Raw genomic sequence first — 19,717 nt, 5'->3', positions numbered from 1 at the left:
TTTAAATCTAATTGGCTCAAATATGACCAGGTGGAAATGACTCAGTCCAGACAGTCAACAGTCTGCTTTATCGAAGTAATGATCTTAACCAAGTAAGTCTTAAATAAATCTTTAGCAAAGATCTTGAACGTTTCCTTGCAGCTGAGGAAAGAGGTAGTCATTTAATTTAGCTGTTAGTATACCTCCACAATGAGCACTGTTTTCTCCCCACATTTTTGTGGGAAGAAAAGCCTCTACACTTCCCAGTCTGAATTTGATTTAATGATTCAAATCTCCCTGAACACAGCTCTCTGACTCCCTACCTGCCAAAACTCATATGAAAGAAAAACTGTGACATGAGTACACTGATTTGATTTTGACATCTTCAAAAGTAGCTTCCTGCGCCTCATGTCTATTAATTTTGGTACCCTCAGTAGTGAATTTTAAGGTGATTTCTTCAACTTCTCTTTTGACACTATCTTTCTGTAACCTCTCTCTCTCTGTCTGCAGACCCCTCTCCTCCAGAATCTCCAGTAAACATCAAAGTGAGCAACCAGACTCTCCACTGGATAGGCTCACATCAGGGGACCCAGTTCACAGACAGGTAACAGATGACTGCAGATAAATAGTTGAAGTTCTTTACTGTTTTCCTTGCGTTGTAATTGCTCAGATGTCTTTCTAAGCAATCAGTCGTAAAATGTGGTCATGTGGAGAGTCGTCGCCTGTCTGATGATAATAACAGCTCATCTTTATTCAATGACATCTTACAGCGTCTCTTCTATTTGTGTAATGTAATGCTTAACAAGGGCAAAGAAAGTTCAGTGCATGTCTTGGATCAGTTGAATATTCCAGTAAATCATCTAATAACAGAGGTGAGGACTTAAATAGTAGCTCTGCTCAACATGATGATGAATGAATTGAGGCTATACGTGGAACAAATGAGGAATAGCAGAGCGATGAGTCAAAGCAGTGACATACGCTGTTTTATCTTTTTAGCTTCTGCTCAGTGTAACAAAAACATTTACTACTTAAGTCAACATGTCAGGAAGTACCTCCTTGTCTGCTTCCTCACCAGTAATTTGTTTGCATCCTTGTTTTGATGTTGTTTGACCTGTTGTTCTCTCCGCACAGATCGAGGGGAAGCGGGGTCACAGTGGCCGTCTTAATTAGCTGGAACCCCCCCATCGAGGGAGACCTGCCTGTGCACAACTACAGAGTCACCTGGATGCCGCGACACACGCAGACAATGCACAAACACACACAGAAACCACATGCAGACACGCATGCAGTGCACAATAACATGCACACACGCCTGACACACTCACACACAGCAGAGCACGATAAGAAGGAGAGCAATACCAGAGTCACTCAAGGGGTAAGGAAACGTCTTGTAGACCGCACAGTTTCATCATTGTTGTAGGATCTATGGTTGAAAAGTCTCTCAGAAACCAGTGTTTGTACTTCTTATCATAAGGGTCAGAAAACTCTTTTATCCACTTATTCTGATAAATGTAGACCTCAAAGTAGATCATACTTGGACAGGTTGTTCACAATAACACAGAAACTTAGATAACAGCACAGATTCCTCTCATTTTTGTGATGGATAAAAAGCAAAGCTGAGTATCCATGCAGTTTATTTTAAGACTGGAAACTTTACGGTATCACCTCTAAATCTCAACACGGCATGACAGGTTTTCACATTTTTAAAAAATAAAATAGAAATGAATTGTAAAAATTGAATTACATGGTTTAACTAAGATAACATGTAGCATTATGTCTTGGCATCAGCTTTTGCAGCGTCTGTCCTGGTTTTCTTATAATCTCACAAATCAGAGCATGATTAAGGGACAAGAAAAGGTGGCTTTTCATCCTTTTTTTGACAATGAATTAAAATTTTAAGCCTCTATAATTCTAAACAGGAGTTGAGTTTTAGGTGAAGAAATCACATCTGAAACAAACATCAGGCTTGAACACACTCCCACAACATACACAAAATCTACTGCTGCACCTGAGAGATTTTACAACTTCTGTAAAACCGTTTACCACACACACACACACACACACACACAAACACACACGCACACGCTCCTTCATTCCCTGTGGTATTCTGGTTTTGATTATTGCAGAATTTTTACAGGCTCAAGCTGAACAGGTTCTTGGAACAGCTACTGTATGCAAGTGCAAAATATAAGTTCTTGGCGTTTGAAGTTCATTTTCTACAAGTAAACAATAAACAACAACACACCAATATCCTTCAAATGAAACGCAGATAAAAGATTGGGAAAGAATCTTGCGATTGAAAAAACAGACTCTTGCTCCTCTTGTTTTCTCTTTACATGTGCATATTCATGCATACAACCCTGATGTGTCCCTGGACAGACATACCATTTTCTTCATGGGGCGTGACTTTGTTGGAGTGCTTTGACAACACGAGGGCTTTACTGAGGTGAAATGTAACATGACATCTTGGCTGTGTAGATTGACTGACAACAGAGAGAGCAGCTGCTGTCCAGCATTTGGATAATGAATTTAAGTCATAGGAAAGTATCGGGGAACAAACGGGTTCAGCAGAAAGTGTGTCTGTTATCATAGAAGTTTTAATTTTAAAGTAATAGAGAGAAGCATTTGAGGATTTTTTTTAAAGATGTAACTTAAGAAACACAAAAATGTTTCACACTGTTTTGGAATGGTGTTTAATGCTGCAAACAGTGAAGCTGGTTGATCTGACTTTGATAATTACAGGTTTCATACTGCTGTGATATGCTTACAATGCAAATCAGTCCAGTCAGCAGCATCTAAATACCCATAATAACAGCTAACATCACATATTACAGCGTAGATGCAACATTCATGATCGCCTGTAATTTTTTTCTTTGGGAGAGTAAACAGAACCCTTTGAAGAGGATCCTTCAGCTTTAGAGACACTTAAATCTTCATCTCTAAAGTGGGCATTCACTTCAAAAGCAGAGACAAAAGGATTAAAAGCATAAACATCAAGAGTTTCGAGGCTTTAATGCCAGTGCACTCATATGGACCTGGCTATCCTAAGTAGTGATGGCGATCCCAGACTGAGCCTGATGGAGCCATTTATCTGTAGTCTGCTCCTCTGTTCTGCTCGGTTTGAAGGCTTGGAATTTAAATGAGGCCCCCTAACTAGTGTTACCAACTTGCAGCTGCGTCTACACTCACACACACAAAGATTTCAGCATCACAACAGGTAGACAGGCACAAGAAAAGCATGTCTGTTCTCTGTGAAATAATTTTCAAGTAATGTAAAGCACTCCTTTGTTCTAGCTCTCTATTAGCACACGATAATACTTTTCCTGAATGTATATTAAGCTAATAAGCTAATATCCTGTCTATTAGGAGAAGCCTCAAGGGAGAAAGCATTAAATCTAAAGTTGGAAAGGGAAATTGGAGGAAGTATTCAAACATGGGAAAACCTCTGCTGAATCTGTGCTTTTAAATATACATCAGCGTCTCATATATAACGTCCACTGACATTATGCCCCAAAATAGAAATCCAGGCTTCTCCTGCTGTCTCTGTTTCACAAATACACACACACACTTACACGTGCATTTGCAGCTGTACAAGCCATATGTTTTGTCTATCTTGAGTGTAATGGAAATACTTTTACCCCATTTTGTCTGCAAGTCGCTTAGAAACCGCTTTTAACCTGTTTTTGTCTCACTCTGTCCGAAGTGTACACACACACATGTACACACACACAGTTATCACCCAAGCATCTCTTTGTTGTGACTACCTCAGACTCAGCAGTCAGACAGAGCTGATTGACTAAGAGGATGTTAATGAGCTGTCAGTCAAACAGCAGGCTAATGCAGAACAGGTCTGGCCTGTCAGTCACAGAGCAGGGCGCACTCATCACTCAGGCTTTAATGATGAGGATTGTGATGACAGGAAGGGTGATGAGGATAGTGGCAGTCACTATTTTGGGTCCAGTGGTGGTATGGAATAAGTTTTTCTGGGCTGTTTGCACATTTGACATCATGTCTAGGAGACGTCCGTCATATTCTATACTGAATAAGTGAATTAGAGGTGGCTGAAAAAAGGCTCAGGTTCCCCTCTCCCTTTCTGGTACTTATAGGCACAGTGTGAGCAGTGGCTGCAGGGTCTGCTGCCCGCTACTTCCTACATCCTGTCTGTGCAGACGGTGGCCTACTGGGGTCAGAAGAGACTGAAGAGTCCCAGAGCACAAATTATCTTCACCACAATAACTCATGCAGGTAAGCACACAACATCTTCCTTCTGGGGTTTGAGGTAAAATCTGTTGTAAAACACAGTATACTATGTGCATCATGTTTTTAAGATCCAGATCTCCCACTGTCCCTACCACAGATAACACCTAAAGACTTCCCAAGTAACTCCTCCCCAGCTAGAGATTCACAGGAACTCATATTTTAAACATTTCATGAACCTGTCCGACTGTTAATAAATACTGCAGAAACAGTCTACAGCACCTCCCTTTAACATACATTATTGAGTTAATGATTTTATGTAAAAATGTGCAGAGCTGCTCCATTTCCTCGCTGTCAGCATATTCTGTCCCCTCACAGTTGCTCTGTTAAAAACACACATACAGTGGAAAGTGATGATGTTAACGGTCGTCCAGGCAACAGAGGTATTTATAGGCGACCTGTTGGTCAGCCCAGCAGAGGATTAACGCAAGCTGCAGCTCAATTATCACACCACATACCATCTATTTAATATGGAACATATTACCGTTCATAATTTAGCTGTATTAATATTTGACACAGTCCATGGATTGGCTTGGTTTCTCTCAAAGCTAATGAGGGTCAGATAAAACCAATTAATCCTACAGAGTGAATGAATTACCAGGAAAGTGTAGCTGACAGCTGCAGCTGAGTCAGCACTTTATGAAACTCCTGGTAAAAGATCATATGTTAAGAAACTCCATGTGTTAGTTATAGCTTTCATACATCCTGTCGTCCATATACACATACATGTTCACTCAGGTGCTAGTTTATTAGTTTTACCGAGCAGAAAAAAAGCATGAGAAATGTTGATTAAAGTCTGGGAGGACATTTGGGGCCAGGTACATTTTGTTTTCAGGTGTTTCTATGAAATACCTCAGATTTTTTAATACAAATATAAATGTAAGGATCTTCTCTCAGGTAGTCCAACCAATATGACCAAAACATCCATCTGCCTGTTTAATTATGAAAAAATTATGTTGAAAATTATGATGACCCAGTACATATTCTGCATCTTAGGATCTAGAATATTGCCAGGATCTGGATCGTACTTTTACATCCGTGAGAAACTGTCGTGATCTTGACTCGTATTGTTTTGCAAAGCAATCTAACTATTTATCATGGAGTTATTTACACATATGGTGAAAGTGGCTCTATCTCCCTATGGTAAAGAATCCTTTGAAAAAAATGCTGGATTCAGACAGTGATGTGGATCACCGCCAAAATTGAATCACTTCTTCTTTATCCCATTTTGAACATTTCCTGAAAATTTCCTGAAGATCCATACATTACTTTTTGAGTTACGTTGTTAAACTCTCCCAAAAACATACAAAATGCCACAAACAAAGACCATCTTCTCCTCTCCCCCTCCACTAAAGGTGAAGACTTCTCCAATGAGCTCCCCTCCTCCTCATCTTCATCATCCCTTCCCTCCTCTCCATCCCTCTCCTCCTCCTCCTCCTCTCCCTCATCTTCGGTGCTTCCTGAATCCTCCTCTCTGCCTCACCCTGAATCTCCCACAAACCCTCTCACCCCTGGGAACCTGCGCCTGGAGGTCGCTTCCCCCCATTACCACGATGACCAGCTCCAGGTCAAGGTGTTTTGGAAGTGGCCTAATCATGGTGAGTCGTTACACAACACAAATGAACTCAACTGTTACTGTCCTCTTCCACCTGCTGTTCTCAGTTGGACACTGTTTTTATAGACCTCTCTGTCTTGCTATTTCAGAGGTGTTCATATTTTGCAAACTTTGAACATTCAGGAAAAAGCCTGTCTTCAGTGTCTGGGTGTCACATGAAAACAAACATGTTCAGTGTACTCTTTACTCATGTTTGAATTGATAATGTTCAGAAAGTACTCCAAAGCTCCATTTGCAACAGCATGATCACCGATCTAGCAAAAAAAAAGAAAAATTAAACTTGAAGATGTCAGCTTCTGAGCAGAGATGCTCTTTTAGTTTGTCTTTGTACACTGTAAACAGAGACACCAGGGCTAAGGGGGCGAAGTATAATTTTAGACCAGCCTGGAAGATATCATCACTCCTATTTCCTTGCCAGGTGCAAACTGAGGAGGTCTCAGCTGGATTTTTGTTTATTGCAGAAAATAATTTCTGTTACAAAAATATGGAGTTTTTTTTTTTTTTTAAATGGGTTAATCACATCAGCAGGGTACTCTTCTCAAATGAGCCAGACTTTATGATTTCAGTTTGAAACTTGTTAACAACCACCTTTTTTTTTACATACCTAAAGGCTCAACAATCCAAGAGACAAAATCAATAAAATATGAAAACATCATACTTTTGAAATAACCACATGTTTTAGTTCATGAATCTACCCAGAAACTTCTTCCAAAGAATCCAGTGATCTCGAATGAGAGAACTGGATGTTCCACATGCTCACCCATCAAGTTTTTGGACTTGCTTTTTCAGCATTTTGACTTAAGTAACAGAATCTTGGTTGAGTACAGCGAGCTCAGACTTTCAATCAGTTAGAGCAGCTTACTGTCTGTCTCTGTTACTTGAAAAAGTAACTGCTCATAGTTCACCAGCTGCAAACAACATACAAAAAACATCTGGGGTCAACTTCTTTCCTTGACATTGTGTTATTGATTCTGTTTGGGTTTTTTTGCTCTACAGGCAAACAGAAACACCTCGGTCCATACACTCTGCGGTGGCAGCCTCATACCTGCAGCACAAACACTTCAGGCACAGAGAGAACTGCAACTGTGCAGGTAAAACCACACTGCTTGTTTTCATGTGTCCACTGCTTACTTTTTTTAGGCATATTGTATCTAGATGTTTTGTGTTCAAACATTATTGTCTTTGGCATTTACTCATGTTTCAATGATCAGGGTTCCCTACTGGAACTCAGACTGGTCAGGAATGCTCTCATCCTGTCTGTGCTCAAGTCTCTGCAGTCATCCACTTCTATCTTTGCCTTACACTTTAACCACACAACACTGAAGTATCATGTATTTCTGTGCCTGTGTGTCTATCACATGAGACTGGCATGGGAACACGAGATACAGAATCAGCTCAGTACCAGCCATCAAAAGTTAAACAGGCAAAACTAAATCTGCTTTGAGACCCAAAAAACGAATGGAGTGAACTGTAATCTGTGTGCTTGATATCTCCACAGAGCACTTGACATAGCAGAAACCTGACTCACCAACATTACATCTTTACTCACTTTTATCCTAGTGCTTACCTCTCATCTTAAATGATCACACACTCAGCAGGTTGTTAATATGAAAGTGCTGTGTGTAATTTGTGAGCTTTATAGAGTTTTCTCCCTGTTTAGTCGTTTGCCATTTCTCCCTCTTTAAAGCCTCAAGCTGTGCTGTGTTTAAACACAGAGCTAACAAACTGTTTCATCAGACAAGCTCTCAAACACCAGAGTTACTGTGTTTGATTTCAGGAATAGAACATGGATATGCATGTTTTAACTCCCTTTTTCAAAACTCCAACTTGATGTAATATTATCCCACAGGGCACCCATCACACCATCACAGGCATGCTGTTTGCCTGCAAGTACTGGATCGCTGTGGCGATGAAGTCAGACCAGGCGTCAGAGGCTGTGGCCTGGGTTACAACCCCGACTTGCTCGTCCATTAGGGTTAGAGGAGGCAAAGCTTTGCCTTGCAACTCTGAAAGTGAGTAGAGATGAGATAAAAACTAAGAGTACATATTACGAGAAGATGATGTGATAATCAAAGTGAGAGTGCAGTCCAGCTGTGACTCCCATTTTTATGTCTGACTGGTGTTCTTCATGCTTTTATTTATACCGTACATGTGTTAGCAGCACATTTCACCTAAATCTTAATGGTTTTTTTTCCACCACAAAATCGGCATCATGTAATCTGAAGGTCATACATAGCTAACTGATAACTCATCTGACTGCATTAATAAGTTGTAACAGCTAATAATAATAATAATAATAATAATAATAATAATAATAATAATAATAGTACTACTAATAATAATAATAATGATAATGGATACAGCTAATATAGTACTTTTTTAAGACACTTGCCATTGATAAAAGGGTAAGATACAGAAAGGATATGGAGAGGGATAGTCTTCGATAGAGTTGGTTGCCAATGGCAAAAAACTCTGGCCCAAGCAGAGGATCAGTTAGGTCATACCAAATGCTCCTCCCAGTTGGTAGTATTTAAACAGGCTTAGTAAAAAAGCACTGTTTAACTTAAAACATCTTTTTTATTTAATTTGTATGTTTATGTACATGGTTAATAACAACACATTTCCATTCATCCTGCCAAACAATTGCCTCAAAGATCTGGTAATCAAAATAAGTTGTCATGAAGAACTAATGAAAGGCTTTTTTTTTGGCAAGTAAGTAAAATGTTGATTCTTCTGTGTCAGAGCGCCTCCTGTCAGGCAGAAAAGTGGTACTGCGCCCAGAGCGGCTCACAGCAGACTTCCAACAAACCAACGACACTCTACTCATGACGCTTCGCTGGAGGATGTCCCAGAATCCACTGGACCAGGCAGCTGTGGAGGGTTTCCAGTTCACGTGGACGCTGCAGTCAGATGTTACCATGTCAACAGAAAGACAGGAAGACATACGTGTCTCCCAGACACAGACAATCGCAGCGGTGAGAGACAATGAGGGGTTTAAAGTTACAGCACTGAATTGTAGCAGCAAGGGGAAGTTAATACTTAGAAATATGAGAAGTATATTTGTGTGGGAGTGTGTTTGTTGTCATATCAGTAGAGGTGATGAGTCAGTATCATTTAGGGCAAGTTCCTCTTTCTTTTTTATCTGTACTCATAAGATACAGTGTTTAAAAGAATCAAGATAACTCATACAGATAAACTGAAAAATAAAAAAGGATCCACCAACTGATAAGCAAACACATGACAAACAAAGGCACACTAGAACACATATTACATATTTACATATTCTGTAGAAAACAATAAGAATATTCATATTTTAAGTTATTATTTTAAAAAAAATGCAGCAGAGGGCCAAAAGTGAAATGTTAATTTACTACTGACAAAGGCTCAGATGTCTCATTCTTAGTCTGTCTTTCTCACCGTTTACAGTCCCAGCGCTCAGTGTCAGTACCTGCTCTCCGAGCGGACAGTGTTTATCAGCTGCAGCTCCAGGTTTTAACTGCAGGGGGCAGCAAAGGGGCCACAGTCTCCAAGACCATCCATACTCCAACCATCAATGCCACACTCTAACAGGTAATACTGCTATCTTTGAGGGAGATTTCATTTTTATGTTGATTATTCAAACTTATGATAAATCTTTTTCTCACTTGTCTCTTCCAGGCCCAAACCTCACACCAGCTCCTGTCTGCTGGACCTCAGCCATCTTGTCCAGTAGCCACTTCTGAAATGCAATGTGTTCCTCTCTGGGACATGGTGTTTAAATGCAAAACACATGACAAAAGCTGCAAACAGACACTCTCTCAGTAAACTTCATCATTCTCTCACGTGTCAGATATTCCTTACTCTCTGTTGTTTCTCTTTGGCTTAAATCACTTTCTAACCTACTAGGTCACGAGGTTGCCGTAATGAAAAACAGCATTAAACCCATCTACCCCATGATCTGTAACTTAAAACTAAAATGAAAGAAACCTGCTTTTGTAAATGGTGCTAGTTTGAAGACCATATTTATAGTCTTGGTAGTAAAAGCAGCACCCTTTCCAAATATGACAAACTGCAATACATGTGACTTTTTGCACTGGTGCAGTTTGTATGTATGGTGTTTCCATGGGAATACAAAGGTCATTTCTAATCACGTGATATCATATGAGGTAAACATCCTTTGTAAAGAGACTTTATCAACCTACTTTTACACCATTGAAGTAGAGAATAATACAGCACTGACGTTATGTACAAATAAAATTAACTCTTTTTTGTATTTTCCTTGAAACCAATAGGCCACAGTCATGGAGCTGGAGGCTTGAGGGAAGTTCAGAAATGTTTTAATGTTGTTCATATTTGATAAAAAAGAGAAAAAATCCACCAGAATCTTTATGAATGTGGCTCTTTGATACATATTGTAGCATTAATTTACATTAGGTACAACCGCTATACTTAACAAGTAATTGTGACATTTGACTGTTAACATATCCTAGCTTTGGCTATGGTGGATTTCTTTGGTTGAAGAAATTGTTGCTTTAGTGAAGTCACATCATTACTTTGGGAATGTTGGAAACCCTTGTGTGAAGTATCAAGACATAATCATTGTAATATTAAATATATAACTTTGTGATATTTTTTACTGTTGATAATTTTGTACTTTTCATTTTTGACTGATAGTTTTATTTATTGTTTTTCTTAGTTTTTATATATATATAAATAAAGACCACCATGATACAGTGGCTTTTGTGTCGGTATTTCATTAATTTGTGTCTCTCATTCCAAAAGGACTCGACACATATACCTATATTATCTTTGTTTGAATTATGTGACAATACCCCACACTACATCATCTTATACATCCGCATTCACATTACTGACTTAACTAACACTTCCCGTACTGGTCTTTTGGTCGGTACTTTTTGTGTAGTAGATCATTATAAATTGCAGTTATCTTTAGTGTCTATTGCGTGTTGTCATTGTCCTTGAGTAAGGTAATGACATAATATAATCTTTTAAATATATATATTTTTAACTATACTGAAGCAGTTATCCTGAGATTTTACATCAACTACTGCAAGTGTGTGCATCAAATATTGATTGTAAAACTTTTTTTCTGACTATATTAAAACAACTGCTATACAACATACATAGACTCGTTACAAAAGTGGACAAGGGCATAGACTCTTTCATTTTCTAATATAAGTGTACATTTTCTCCCAGCACGTACAGTTGGAAAATGTTTATGTATTTTTTTTTTCAATTATTATTATTTATTTATTTATTTATTTATTGTAAAATACGCAAAATTTCACTGGACAGCACACTGAGCAGAGTTTTTATGTGAAGGTTACTTCGGGAAAATCCGGACGCAGCCGAAGATGACCCGAGAGTGGCCGAGTGCCGTCATCAACGAGCGACGAATGCTTGGATTGTTGTTTCTTCAGATCGTGGTTAAACTCAGTTTGTTTTTTCATAGTAGAGGTACTGTATAAAGACGTTTCCTTCCACATTTTATTGTGCGTTTCGGCTTGTGATATGAATAACTTTAAATGCCAATTCGCTGCTCCCTTTTTCGCCTTTAAACGCCACCAACTTCCTCCTGAAAATGGAGGAAATGTGTGCTGTCGTTGCTTTGTGTTTTCGCCTGTTTTGCAGCCAGCCAACTCAGCTAGCTTTATTGGAATAACCTACTCATGCAGAACTTTTTTAAATCAAGATAATGTGTAGCATATAGTATAATAACGCGTACTCTCATTGCGTTTTAATGTATTCCTTGCGTTTGGGTTTCGTCCAGTTAAATGGGACCGATCGTTAGGCGTACTTTTCATCTAACTTTGCAACTTATGAGATACTAGGAAATGAAGACCGTTCCGATGATGGTGCTGCTAGTTTGCAAAAGTGACAGGGTTCATTTTCTTGCATGCACTAAACATTTACAGCACAATTCACGATACAAGTCGCTGCTAGGCTGCTAACGTCGGCTAATCGTGCACTGTGTCTTAACATCATCACACGTCACCTTACATCACCGTTACTTTTAAAGCAGAGACAAATCAGAAAAAAATCACGGTCAAATAATTCTAGTCACGATATCTGTATCAACAAGTGTCTTAATTGTAGCTCGCACAAATTTGTCACATGATTTAGTTGATGATCCAAATAAAGACCATAGATAGAAGACCAGGTCATCGCTGTTTTAACTAGTTTCATTCTTAACCTATCAATGAATCTCCAGCAAAATAAGGATTAGTCACCGCAGTAGAAAAACGGGCATGTTGTTGATTTTTTTCTGACGTTGTGCAATGTTTTCTCAGACGTGAATGAGTTTTTTTTATATAACTTGCATTTACATATTAAAAAAAAAAAATTCAACCAGAAAAACCTCAGTGAAATCTAAAATCTCTTACAAAGAGAGTTAGGTACAGGCAGCAGGGTGTTGAATCATGAGCTGGTCAGTAGGAGGATGTTTCTGTCTCTTCCTTTTTGGGTTATTTCTCATGCTCTTTAAAATAACTGTGTTTTCTTTTACTGTTACAGAAGTTACCCTTTGCCGAAGACTACTCAGTACCTACCATGATTTAGTCCGCGTGCTGCTATGGTGAGAAAAGCATAAAAAAGACTTCAGCAATAATTGCACCACTGAAGAACACTGGAGGGAAACATCAGGATAAAGAAAAGTTGAAGAAAAGAATAAACCACTACATCTTGACTTCAGAGGATCGCAGAAGAGGAGAGGTCCGGAGTGAGGAGAGGAGGTGTTGGGGATGGGGTTAAAGAGCCACAGGAGGACGTCATGGTTCACAGCGGCTCAGCATCCCCAATGAAAACAACACCGTCAGGTTCACCACATTTAACTGCCTCTGCTACAGCGCCCACTCTGGCTTCTCTTGTGCCCCCTCCAAGAGATTCAACGGATCAGGACCTCACCCCATCTCCTGCTAAACTCCTCGCAACAGACCTCACCTCCAACTCCGATATAACCCAGCCGTCTACTCCAACTCCTGCAGATGCCGAGCAGCCTGTTGTAACCCCTGCTAAAGCCCTCATTCCTAACTCAAGCCCAGCATCGGCTAGGACTTTGACACAGACTCAGACCCCTCTACAGGGTCTGGTAAATGGTCGCACATCAAGCAGGAAGAGGACACCTAAGGCCTGTGATTGCTGTGGCCCCAACAGCAAAGGACACAATGTCAGTTTATCAGGTAGAGGGAGGGGGAGAGCAAGGGGGAAGGCGAGGGGAAAGGGTGCCAGTGGCGACGAGTGGGAGACCCCAAAAAGAAAAGTGGGTGGCCTGCTGACAAAGAGCAGAAGTTCTGATTTGACCAAGGAGAAGGTTGAGGAAGCTGAGGATGAAGGTGACGAATATGACGAGGAGCAAAAGACTTCAGTGGAGGCTGACAGTCAGGGAAAAACACCTGTTCCCCTCCCCGACACTTCCTCCCAGCAGGAGGGACCAACAAGGAACTTTTCTGCTCAAGTTAAAGTGGGTGTGCAGAAAAAGGAAGAGTCAGAGTCTTTTGGTGCAGGAGGTGAAAGCAGGGATGTGGGGGTCAGAGGCTCAGGAGTGGCTGGCAGAGGAGCTACAGGAACAAGAGGTAGAGGAAGAGGAAAGAGGGGAGCTTCATCTGCTTCAAATATAGAAGTAGAAGATGAGATAAAGAGGGGAGGTCTCAGTGGTGTCGCCATTAGCATCAAATCATTAGCCATACCTCGATCAATGCTGAAGCAGGAGTTGATAAAAGACACAGAAAAGGATCACAGGTGGCAGCCTGACCCCAAAATAGTTATATCACCTCTAGGAAATGGAGATACTGTTAGTCTTTCTGACTCTGAGCCTGAAGATGAGGAGAAAAATGGCAACATCACAGTGAGAGACATGGAAAATGGAGTTTCTGCCTCAAATCCGTCAGAGTCTCCCATGGACCTGGACTCTGACATGCAGGTGGATCAGACCCCTGATGAAACAGACTCAGGATCTGTAGCATTAACTCTGTCCAATGGAGTCACAAAGCCTTCAAATGAGAACCACAGCTCCACGTTAATGGAGGTGGAAACCTCCTCCCAGCCAATTAAAGCTGTTCCTCCATGCCCTTTGGGTCCTATTACACTAAACAGCACACAGCACCGCTGGGCTTTAATAGACCACTGGCTTTACTGTCAGACAGGAACTTGGGAGAAGAAGGGGCTGGAGGATCAGTCTAGACCAGAGGTGGATGGGAAGACACAGGAGGAAGAAAACCGTGAACAGCTTACTGATATGGTCCACGGTGAGAAGTGTTTTCAAACATGAAAGATGAACTTTTCCCACCATCTTAGCAGTTAAAATTAAATCTGGTTAATGTTTGCTCTTTTTACTCACAGTTTAATCAGTAACAGCACAGATCTCTCTGTGTTATGACTCATGACACCTGTAAAACAGGCTTCCTAACCCAGTCTGAAAGACTTGTTCTGAATTTTCATATTTAAAGAGGAGTTTTGGGAGATATTTTCTTATTTTTATTTTTTTATTTTACCTGATAATTTGAAATAGAAAAAAACAATTTGTTCACAGATGCACCCATGTATTTTAATTGAACTTATATTTGATGTTCATTACACTTGTTTAGAGAAGAAACTTGATTTAACTTCAATAGGAGAGTCGTGCATTTTGACTTAACATTCTTTGGTGCTTTCTCTGTAAAAAGACACTGACTGTAACTGAAAATGACCAAGCTGTCAAGGTGATGCAAATATCAGAGTCTGATCAGCCTCATCAAGCATCATTTAGAACTGAACCATGAGGCCAAAAGTAACTTCTCCTTTCAGGACATGTAATCTGGTTACCTGTACATTTCAGTGAAGCAGAACACGAGATATTAATATGTGGTTTTTACAGTTTAGAAGGACAATGACGGTAAATGAAGATTCATTATGACAGAGCTGTCAAGGTGATGCAAATATCAGTCTGATCAGCCTCATCGAGCATCATTCAAAACTGAACCATGAGGCCAAAAGTAACTTCTCCTTTCAGGACATTTTATCTAGTTACCTGTAAAATGACGGTAACTGAAGACTCATTATGAGAGAGTTGTCAAGGTGATGCAAATATCAGATTTGATATGTAAATCTACAGACATACATCAGTGGTTAAACTTATGAGCACACTCATTCATTTTGGATTTGGTTCATTTATAAAGCTGAAGATCAAATGACCAGTGGTCTTTTTTCCTCGTCTTTTAGAGTTTCTGGAGAGCTTCTACATTAAGTACGGTGGTTTCATTCCTCTTAGTGAGGCTGATGTCCTGGAGCACCTGAAGAAGAAAGGCAGCTCCGAACTTGGCAACAGGTCAGTGCACTAACACAAGCTGCTTCAGTACTTCAATGTTTCTCTGTCTTCCTGCTCTATCTATCTTTAAGATAAATCCATCAATATTTTATTGATATGCAAGAATCAGGCAGTGCTTAAACTGACAAAAATATTCCTGATGTATGGTACGATGGATGGTGTCATATCTGGAACAATCCTGCAGCCAACTGCTCTAAAGCGAGGGACATTGATCGTCTTGTGAGGTTGAATTAAACAAAAAAGTAAAATACTTAAAGAAAACTTTTGCTTTTTAATAAAATGTTTGCGGTAACTGTCAAGTTAACGGTTTGTTCTTTTTAAAAAAAAAAACACCCCTGATTTTGAATCTCTTGCACCTTACCATTACCTGCATTTTTACTGCACCCTTTGCATCTTTTTACTTTTTTGCATTGTAGATGTAAACTTTAAACGGAAGCTAATGCAAAAAAAAATTAATTGATACACTTACTGTATATAAATTGACAAACAAGTTTTAGTGTAGAGCTTTCATTTATTTTTGTTTTTTTTTTGAGGTTGAAAAACAAATACTTTAGCATACATCATCATTAGAAAATCACAACATGATGAGAAACAATTTAATAAAACATGTCTGCTCTGTAAAGTTGTAATTGGTTGTAGAAGAATCCTCTCAAGAACAGAGGTACACTCCAGCACTTTCTTTCTGATGTTTTCCAGGAAGTTATTTTTAATCTCTGACCTTGTGGCATCTCTTTTCTTATCTGAGCCTGCTGTATTCTTCAAATCTTTGAAGATATGAGAAACCCTTGAGGGGTTTGCATGAGATTTCTCTTTTTGATGTTTGACTTTTTTGTAGAGAGCTGGACATCAAAGGGGAGATGAGTCGATACAGGGCAGCGTTGGCCTCAGCTCCCGTCGCAGGCTTCATGGTGACATACAACAAACACACACTGAGCCTGGAGGACCTCGGCACGCTGGAGGAACAGAACTGGCTGAATGACCAGGTGAGGGAAAAGGAAGAATGTAATCGCTACTGAGATGCAACTGTAAACTTCACTCTGAAGGAAAATCACTTTAAAAAACCTGCAAATGTGGCTTGGATTCATTTTGGCAAAGTCAAAATGTTCCTTTCTTGGTTCATCAGGTTTCCTCAAACCGACTCTCCCTCCACAGTTTGAATGTATCCCAGAACAGCTGACTGTCTGTGCAGGGCCTTGAAAACTAAATATAACAGTGCTTGGAAATCCTTTTTGTTTCGTCTTTCTGTTGGACAGTCATGAGATCCTTTGTTTCTCTGTTCAGATCATCAACATGTACGGAGAACTCATCATGGAGGCTACTCAACACAAGGTGAGAGAAGATGTGTTTGTAGATGTAAATATTCCATGCTGTACAGAGGGAGGATTGAATTCAGCAGTTTATGAAACCACTTCACTGCTCTTTAGATGATATTTGTGTCTTTAGATGAGGTTTTATTTAGATAATGATGAAGAATGTTCGTGATGATGTGTATTCTAAGTGTTTTGTTATTTTTCTCTCAGGTTCATTTCTTCAACAGCTTCTTCCACAGGCAGCTGGTTGCTAAGGGTTATGAAGGTGTAAAGAGGTGGACAAAGAAAGTAAGGAGGAGCACAGCTGTTCAGATCCCTTTTCAGCTTTTAAATAGTTTTTTTCAAATGAAATAAGAAACATGAACACTTTTATTACTAAATCTAAAAAAAAACAGAAAAATATCTTTAAGTTTATTATATCTCTTTATCACATTCACAACAACCATTTCTTGATATTTGACCTCAGTTCATTTGTTCCCAGGTTGATCTGTTCTCAAAGTGGCTGTTGCTTATTCCGATCCATTTGGAGATCCACTGGTCTCTTATTACGGTCACCATGGCAACCAAAACCATCAGTTACTACGACAGCCAAGGCATTGTCTTCAGACACACCACAGATGTGAGTTCTCATAATGCATGTTCAAATCTAGGTAGGTTTAATAATAATTATTTGTTACTATAAAAGTACCAAACTACTGATAACACATTCACTCACAATCACGTCTCAATCTCTCTCTAATACCTTGATATCATTTTTTTTGCCACACTGCCCAGCCCTAGTTAAGGCTCCACTGCATCGGGTAGCTGTCTGCATTCCTGCGTCATGTGATGTTGTTATTCTGTTCTTCTTATCCTCCACTTTCATGTTGAGACTTTTCTATTTTCTTAAAAAATATTCCAAGGCTGATTTTTTTTTTCTTGGCTCCACTTTGATAATAATCGGTGCCTCACTCTTTCCTCTGTGTGTGTGTGTGTGTGTGTGTGTGTGTGTGTGTGTGTGTGTGTGTGTGTGTGTGTGTGTTTGCGTTTTCTTTTAGAACATTTTAAAGTACCTTCTGTCTGAAGCCAAAGAGAAGAAACAGACAGCTTTCCAGAGAGGCTGGAAGATAACCATCATCAAGGTAACCCTGAACCCTGGCTAATAATAGTCCAGCATATTTCTGATTATTTTGTGTTAAACTAAACCAAAGACTAGGGAACTTTAACTCCATTAAATGATTTAAAAATCTTTGAAGACATCTGCACAACACTTAAAAACCGTCATGAATGCCTAAAAAGAAAGCAAACTTTTCTACTCGTGCTCATTCTGGAGACACCCTCTGTTCGGCTTCCTGTCTCACTGTGATTTATTGACTCTTTAGGGGATTCCTCAGCAGAAAAACGACAGCGACTGTGGAGTTTTTGTCCTGGAGGTGAGTCATTATTCTTTCTCTTTATTGTTTATCACTCATTTCTCTTCAGCTCAGTTTGCCACCCTCTCTCAGTTTGGTGTAACATTATTGTGGTGATGAAGGAATAAGATAGACCAGCTTTCTCATTGTTTTTATTTTCTGACACAAACTGAATACTTAGTGTGGGCTGGAGAAAACACATTAACTGTAAAATATCTATAGCAGTGCATCATTTTCCTCACTGCCTGTCTTTCTCTCTCGGTCTCAGTACTGCCGCTGTCTCTCTGTGAGGCAGCCTCTGCTGTTCAGTCAGGAGGACATGCCTCGAATACGAAAGAGGATCTACAAGGAGCTGTGTGACTGTCACCTCAAGTAAACGCCATCACAGAGGACGTCTTCTCACTCTGACTGCTTGTCCGGTAGTTTGATTTAGGTCTGTTTCAGTGTCAGCCTGTTACATAAGCTAACACAACCTGATCATGTGTCAGCCATGGAGTCCTGCCTGCTCGTCCTGCCTCTTTGATTGACAGCAGAGGGGGTGGGATATCCAAACTTTTGGACTTTAATCACAGCGTGTAGCAAAGCAGATTTTCACTTGCGGAGAACTACTGACGTGGCCCCCTACTGACCCACAGAAGTGCAGGACTTCAGACCCATCAGGGGGTTTTGCGGTCCACAGTCCCAGACAGACAATGTGTTTCCACCATATGGTAAAACAGCCAACTTTAAGTGTCAGTAGATCTCTGACTTTGACTGAAGACACAGGCGTCGGACCAGCCTGGACCAATGGGACGGAGCTTCCATCCCAACTAGAGTGGCCTTACCTCCTGGACGGCCATTTTAACCCTTAATGATGTTTTTATCTGTTTCTTTTATGCTGGACTCTTCAGCAGTATCACACTTACTGTTATTTGCTTGTTTTCTAACATGTTATTAAAGATAGTATGTGCAAATTAGTGGACCAGACGTTCACTTGTGACTTGAAGGTTTCATTTGGTCTCTTGGACTTCAGATATTTGCACGGCGAGTGGTGGATCTAATGAAGAGATATTAACTGAATGTACCAATCACGTATTCTTCCTGGCTGCCTAGAAGGTTTGGAGATTTAGCACCGTGCAGGCTCATGGCTTGAAACAGGGATTTATTTTACAAGTTTGGTTTTGTTTTGACACCTTACTCCAAATAACTTCAAGTTTTCTCACCATATTATTTCCTTATTTCTGTTTTGCCGTGATCACAGGTTCTGCACGTGTTTTCCAGCTGTGTCATAAAACTGTTCATTTGGATCCATTTACTTGAGCTGTATCTCAAACTGGTTCATAACTTTGACGTGGAGCTGTACAGCTAGCTGATGCGAGGACCAACGTTTATGATTTTAGCCTGGCAGTTCTCCTTTGGCTTTATGTTTTCAAGGCCTGCTGCTTCACATGGATGCTTTCTCACAGGTGCTGAGCATCACTGTTACAGATTGGTCTCTAGACTGTAAAACAAGTTGACCTCAGCTGTTTGATTAAATCCTCTGTCCAACATGGATTCAGTTGGATTCTTATTTCAGAAACACACACACATATATACATAAATGAATATATATTTGCAGATTGTATTGTTATTTGGTGTACTACTGTTCACGCTTGCTTTGGCTGAAAACCACAAAGGTTTCTGGACTGTTTTTATTGTTCTTATTAAAAGCTGATACCGCTGGTAACTTGAGGATAATTTTTATATCCATTCTGTGTTGAATATGACTGCACACTTAGGATCAAAAAATGTTTTAATTATAAGTCTAATAAGAAACAAAAAAAAATCTCACTGTGTCCCATGCCCTCATGGCAATAGTTGTGCTTTCTTCATACCCCTGTGTGTG

General features: G+C 39.9%; 2 protein-coding genes across 3 annotated transcripts in view; both read left to right on the top strand.

Annotated features, from left to right (window-relative positions):
• anos1b (anosmin 1b) overlaps positions 1-10,553 on the top strand; it is a 47,961-nt gene extending 37,408 nt beyond the window's left edge. For both annotated transcript variants that reach the window (XM_074667451.1, XM_074667449.1), the window contains exons 7-15: positions 490-583; positions 1,111-1,354; positions 4,086-4,224; positions 5,592-5,834; positions 6,848-6,942; positions 7,701-7,863; positions 8,594-8,826; positions 9,278-9,421; positions 9,509-10,553. In XM_074667451.1, coding sequence (XP_074523552.1) covers positions 490-583; positions 1,111-1,354; positions 4,086-4,224; positions 5,592-5,834; positions 6,848-6,942; positions 7,701-7,863; positions 8,594-8,826; positions 9,278-9,418 — 1,352 coding nt within the window. In that variant the 3' untranslated portion in view covers positions 9,419-9,421; positions 9,509-10,553. The remainder of the gene's footprint in view (positions 1-489; positions 584-1,110; positions 1,355-4,085; positions 4,225-5,591; positions 5,835-6,847; positions 6,943-7,700; positions 7,864-8,593; positions 8,827-9,277; positions 9,422-9,508) is intronic.
• Positions 10,554-11,186: 633 nt separating this feature from the next.
• Positions 11,187-19,717, top strand: LOC141789366 (uncharacterized). Its single transcript, XM_074668755.1, has 10 exons — positions 11,187-11,308; positions 12,365-14,094; positions 15,047-15,152; positions 15,988-16,135; positions 16,434-16,481; positions 16,673-16,750; positions 16,944-17,081; positions 17,500-17,583; positions 17,824-17,874; positions 18,122-19,717. The coding sequence occupies exons 2-10, from the start codon at positions 12,621-12,623 to the stop codon at positions 18,227-18,229; spliced, it is 2,235 nt and encodes a 744-aa protein (XP_074524856.1). The 5' UTR covers positions 11,187-11,308; positions 12,365-12,620; the 3' UTR covers positions 18,230-19,717.

Source organism: Halichoeres trimaculatus, unplaced genomic scaffold (assembly GCF_033239565.1).
Source record: "Halichoeres trimaculatus isolate MK-OKI-2021-1 unplaced genomic scaffold, fHalTri1.1 fHalTri1_scaffold_4, whole genome shotgun sequence".
Lineage (NCBI taxonomy): Eukaryota > Metazoa > Chordata > Actinopteri > Labriformes > Labridae > Halichoeres > Halichoeres trimaculatus.
Note: the sequence above shows the minus strand (reverse complement) of the source record. Positions and strands in the feature narration are given on the sequence as shown.

Coding starts and splice junctions, on each gene's coding strand:
- LOC141789366 (XM_074668755.1), top strand. CDS start 12,621: ATGGTTCACAGCGGCTCAGCATCCCCAATGAAAACAACACCGTCAGGT. Junction 14,095..15,046: donor GCTTACTGATATGGTCCACG/GTGAGAAGTGTT, acceptor CTCGTCTTTTAG/AGTTTCTGGAGAGCTTCTAC. Junction 16,751..16,943: donor TAAAGAGGTGGACAAAGAAA/GTAAGGAGGAGC, acceptor ATTTGTTCCCAG/GTTGATCTGTTCTCAAAGTG.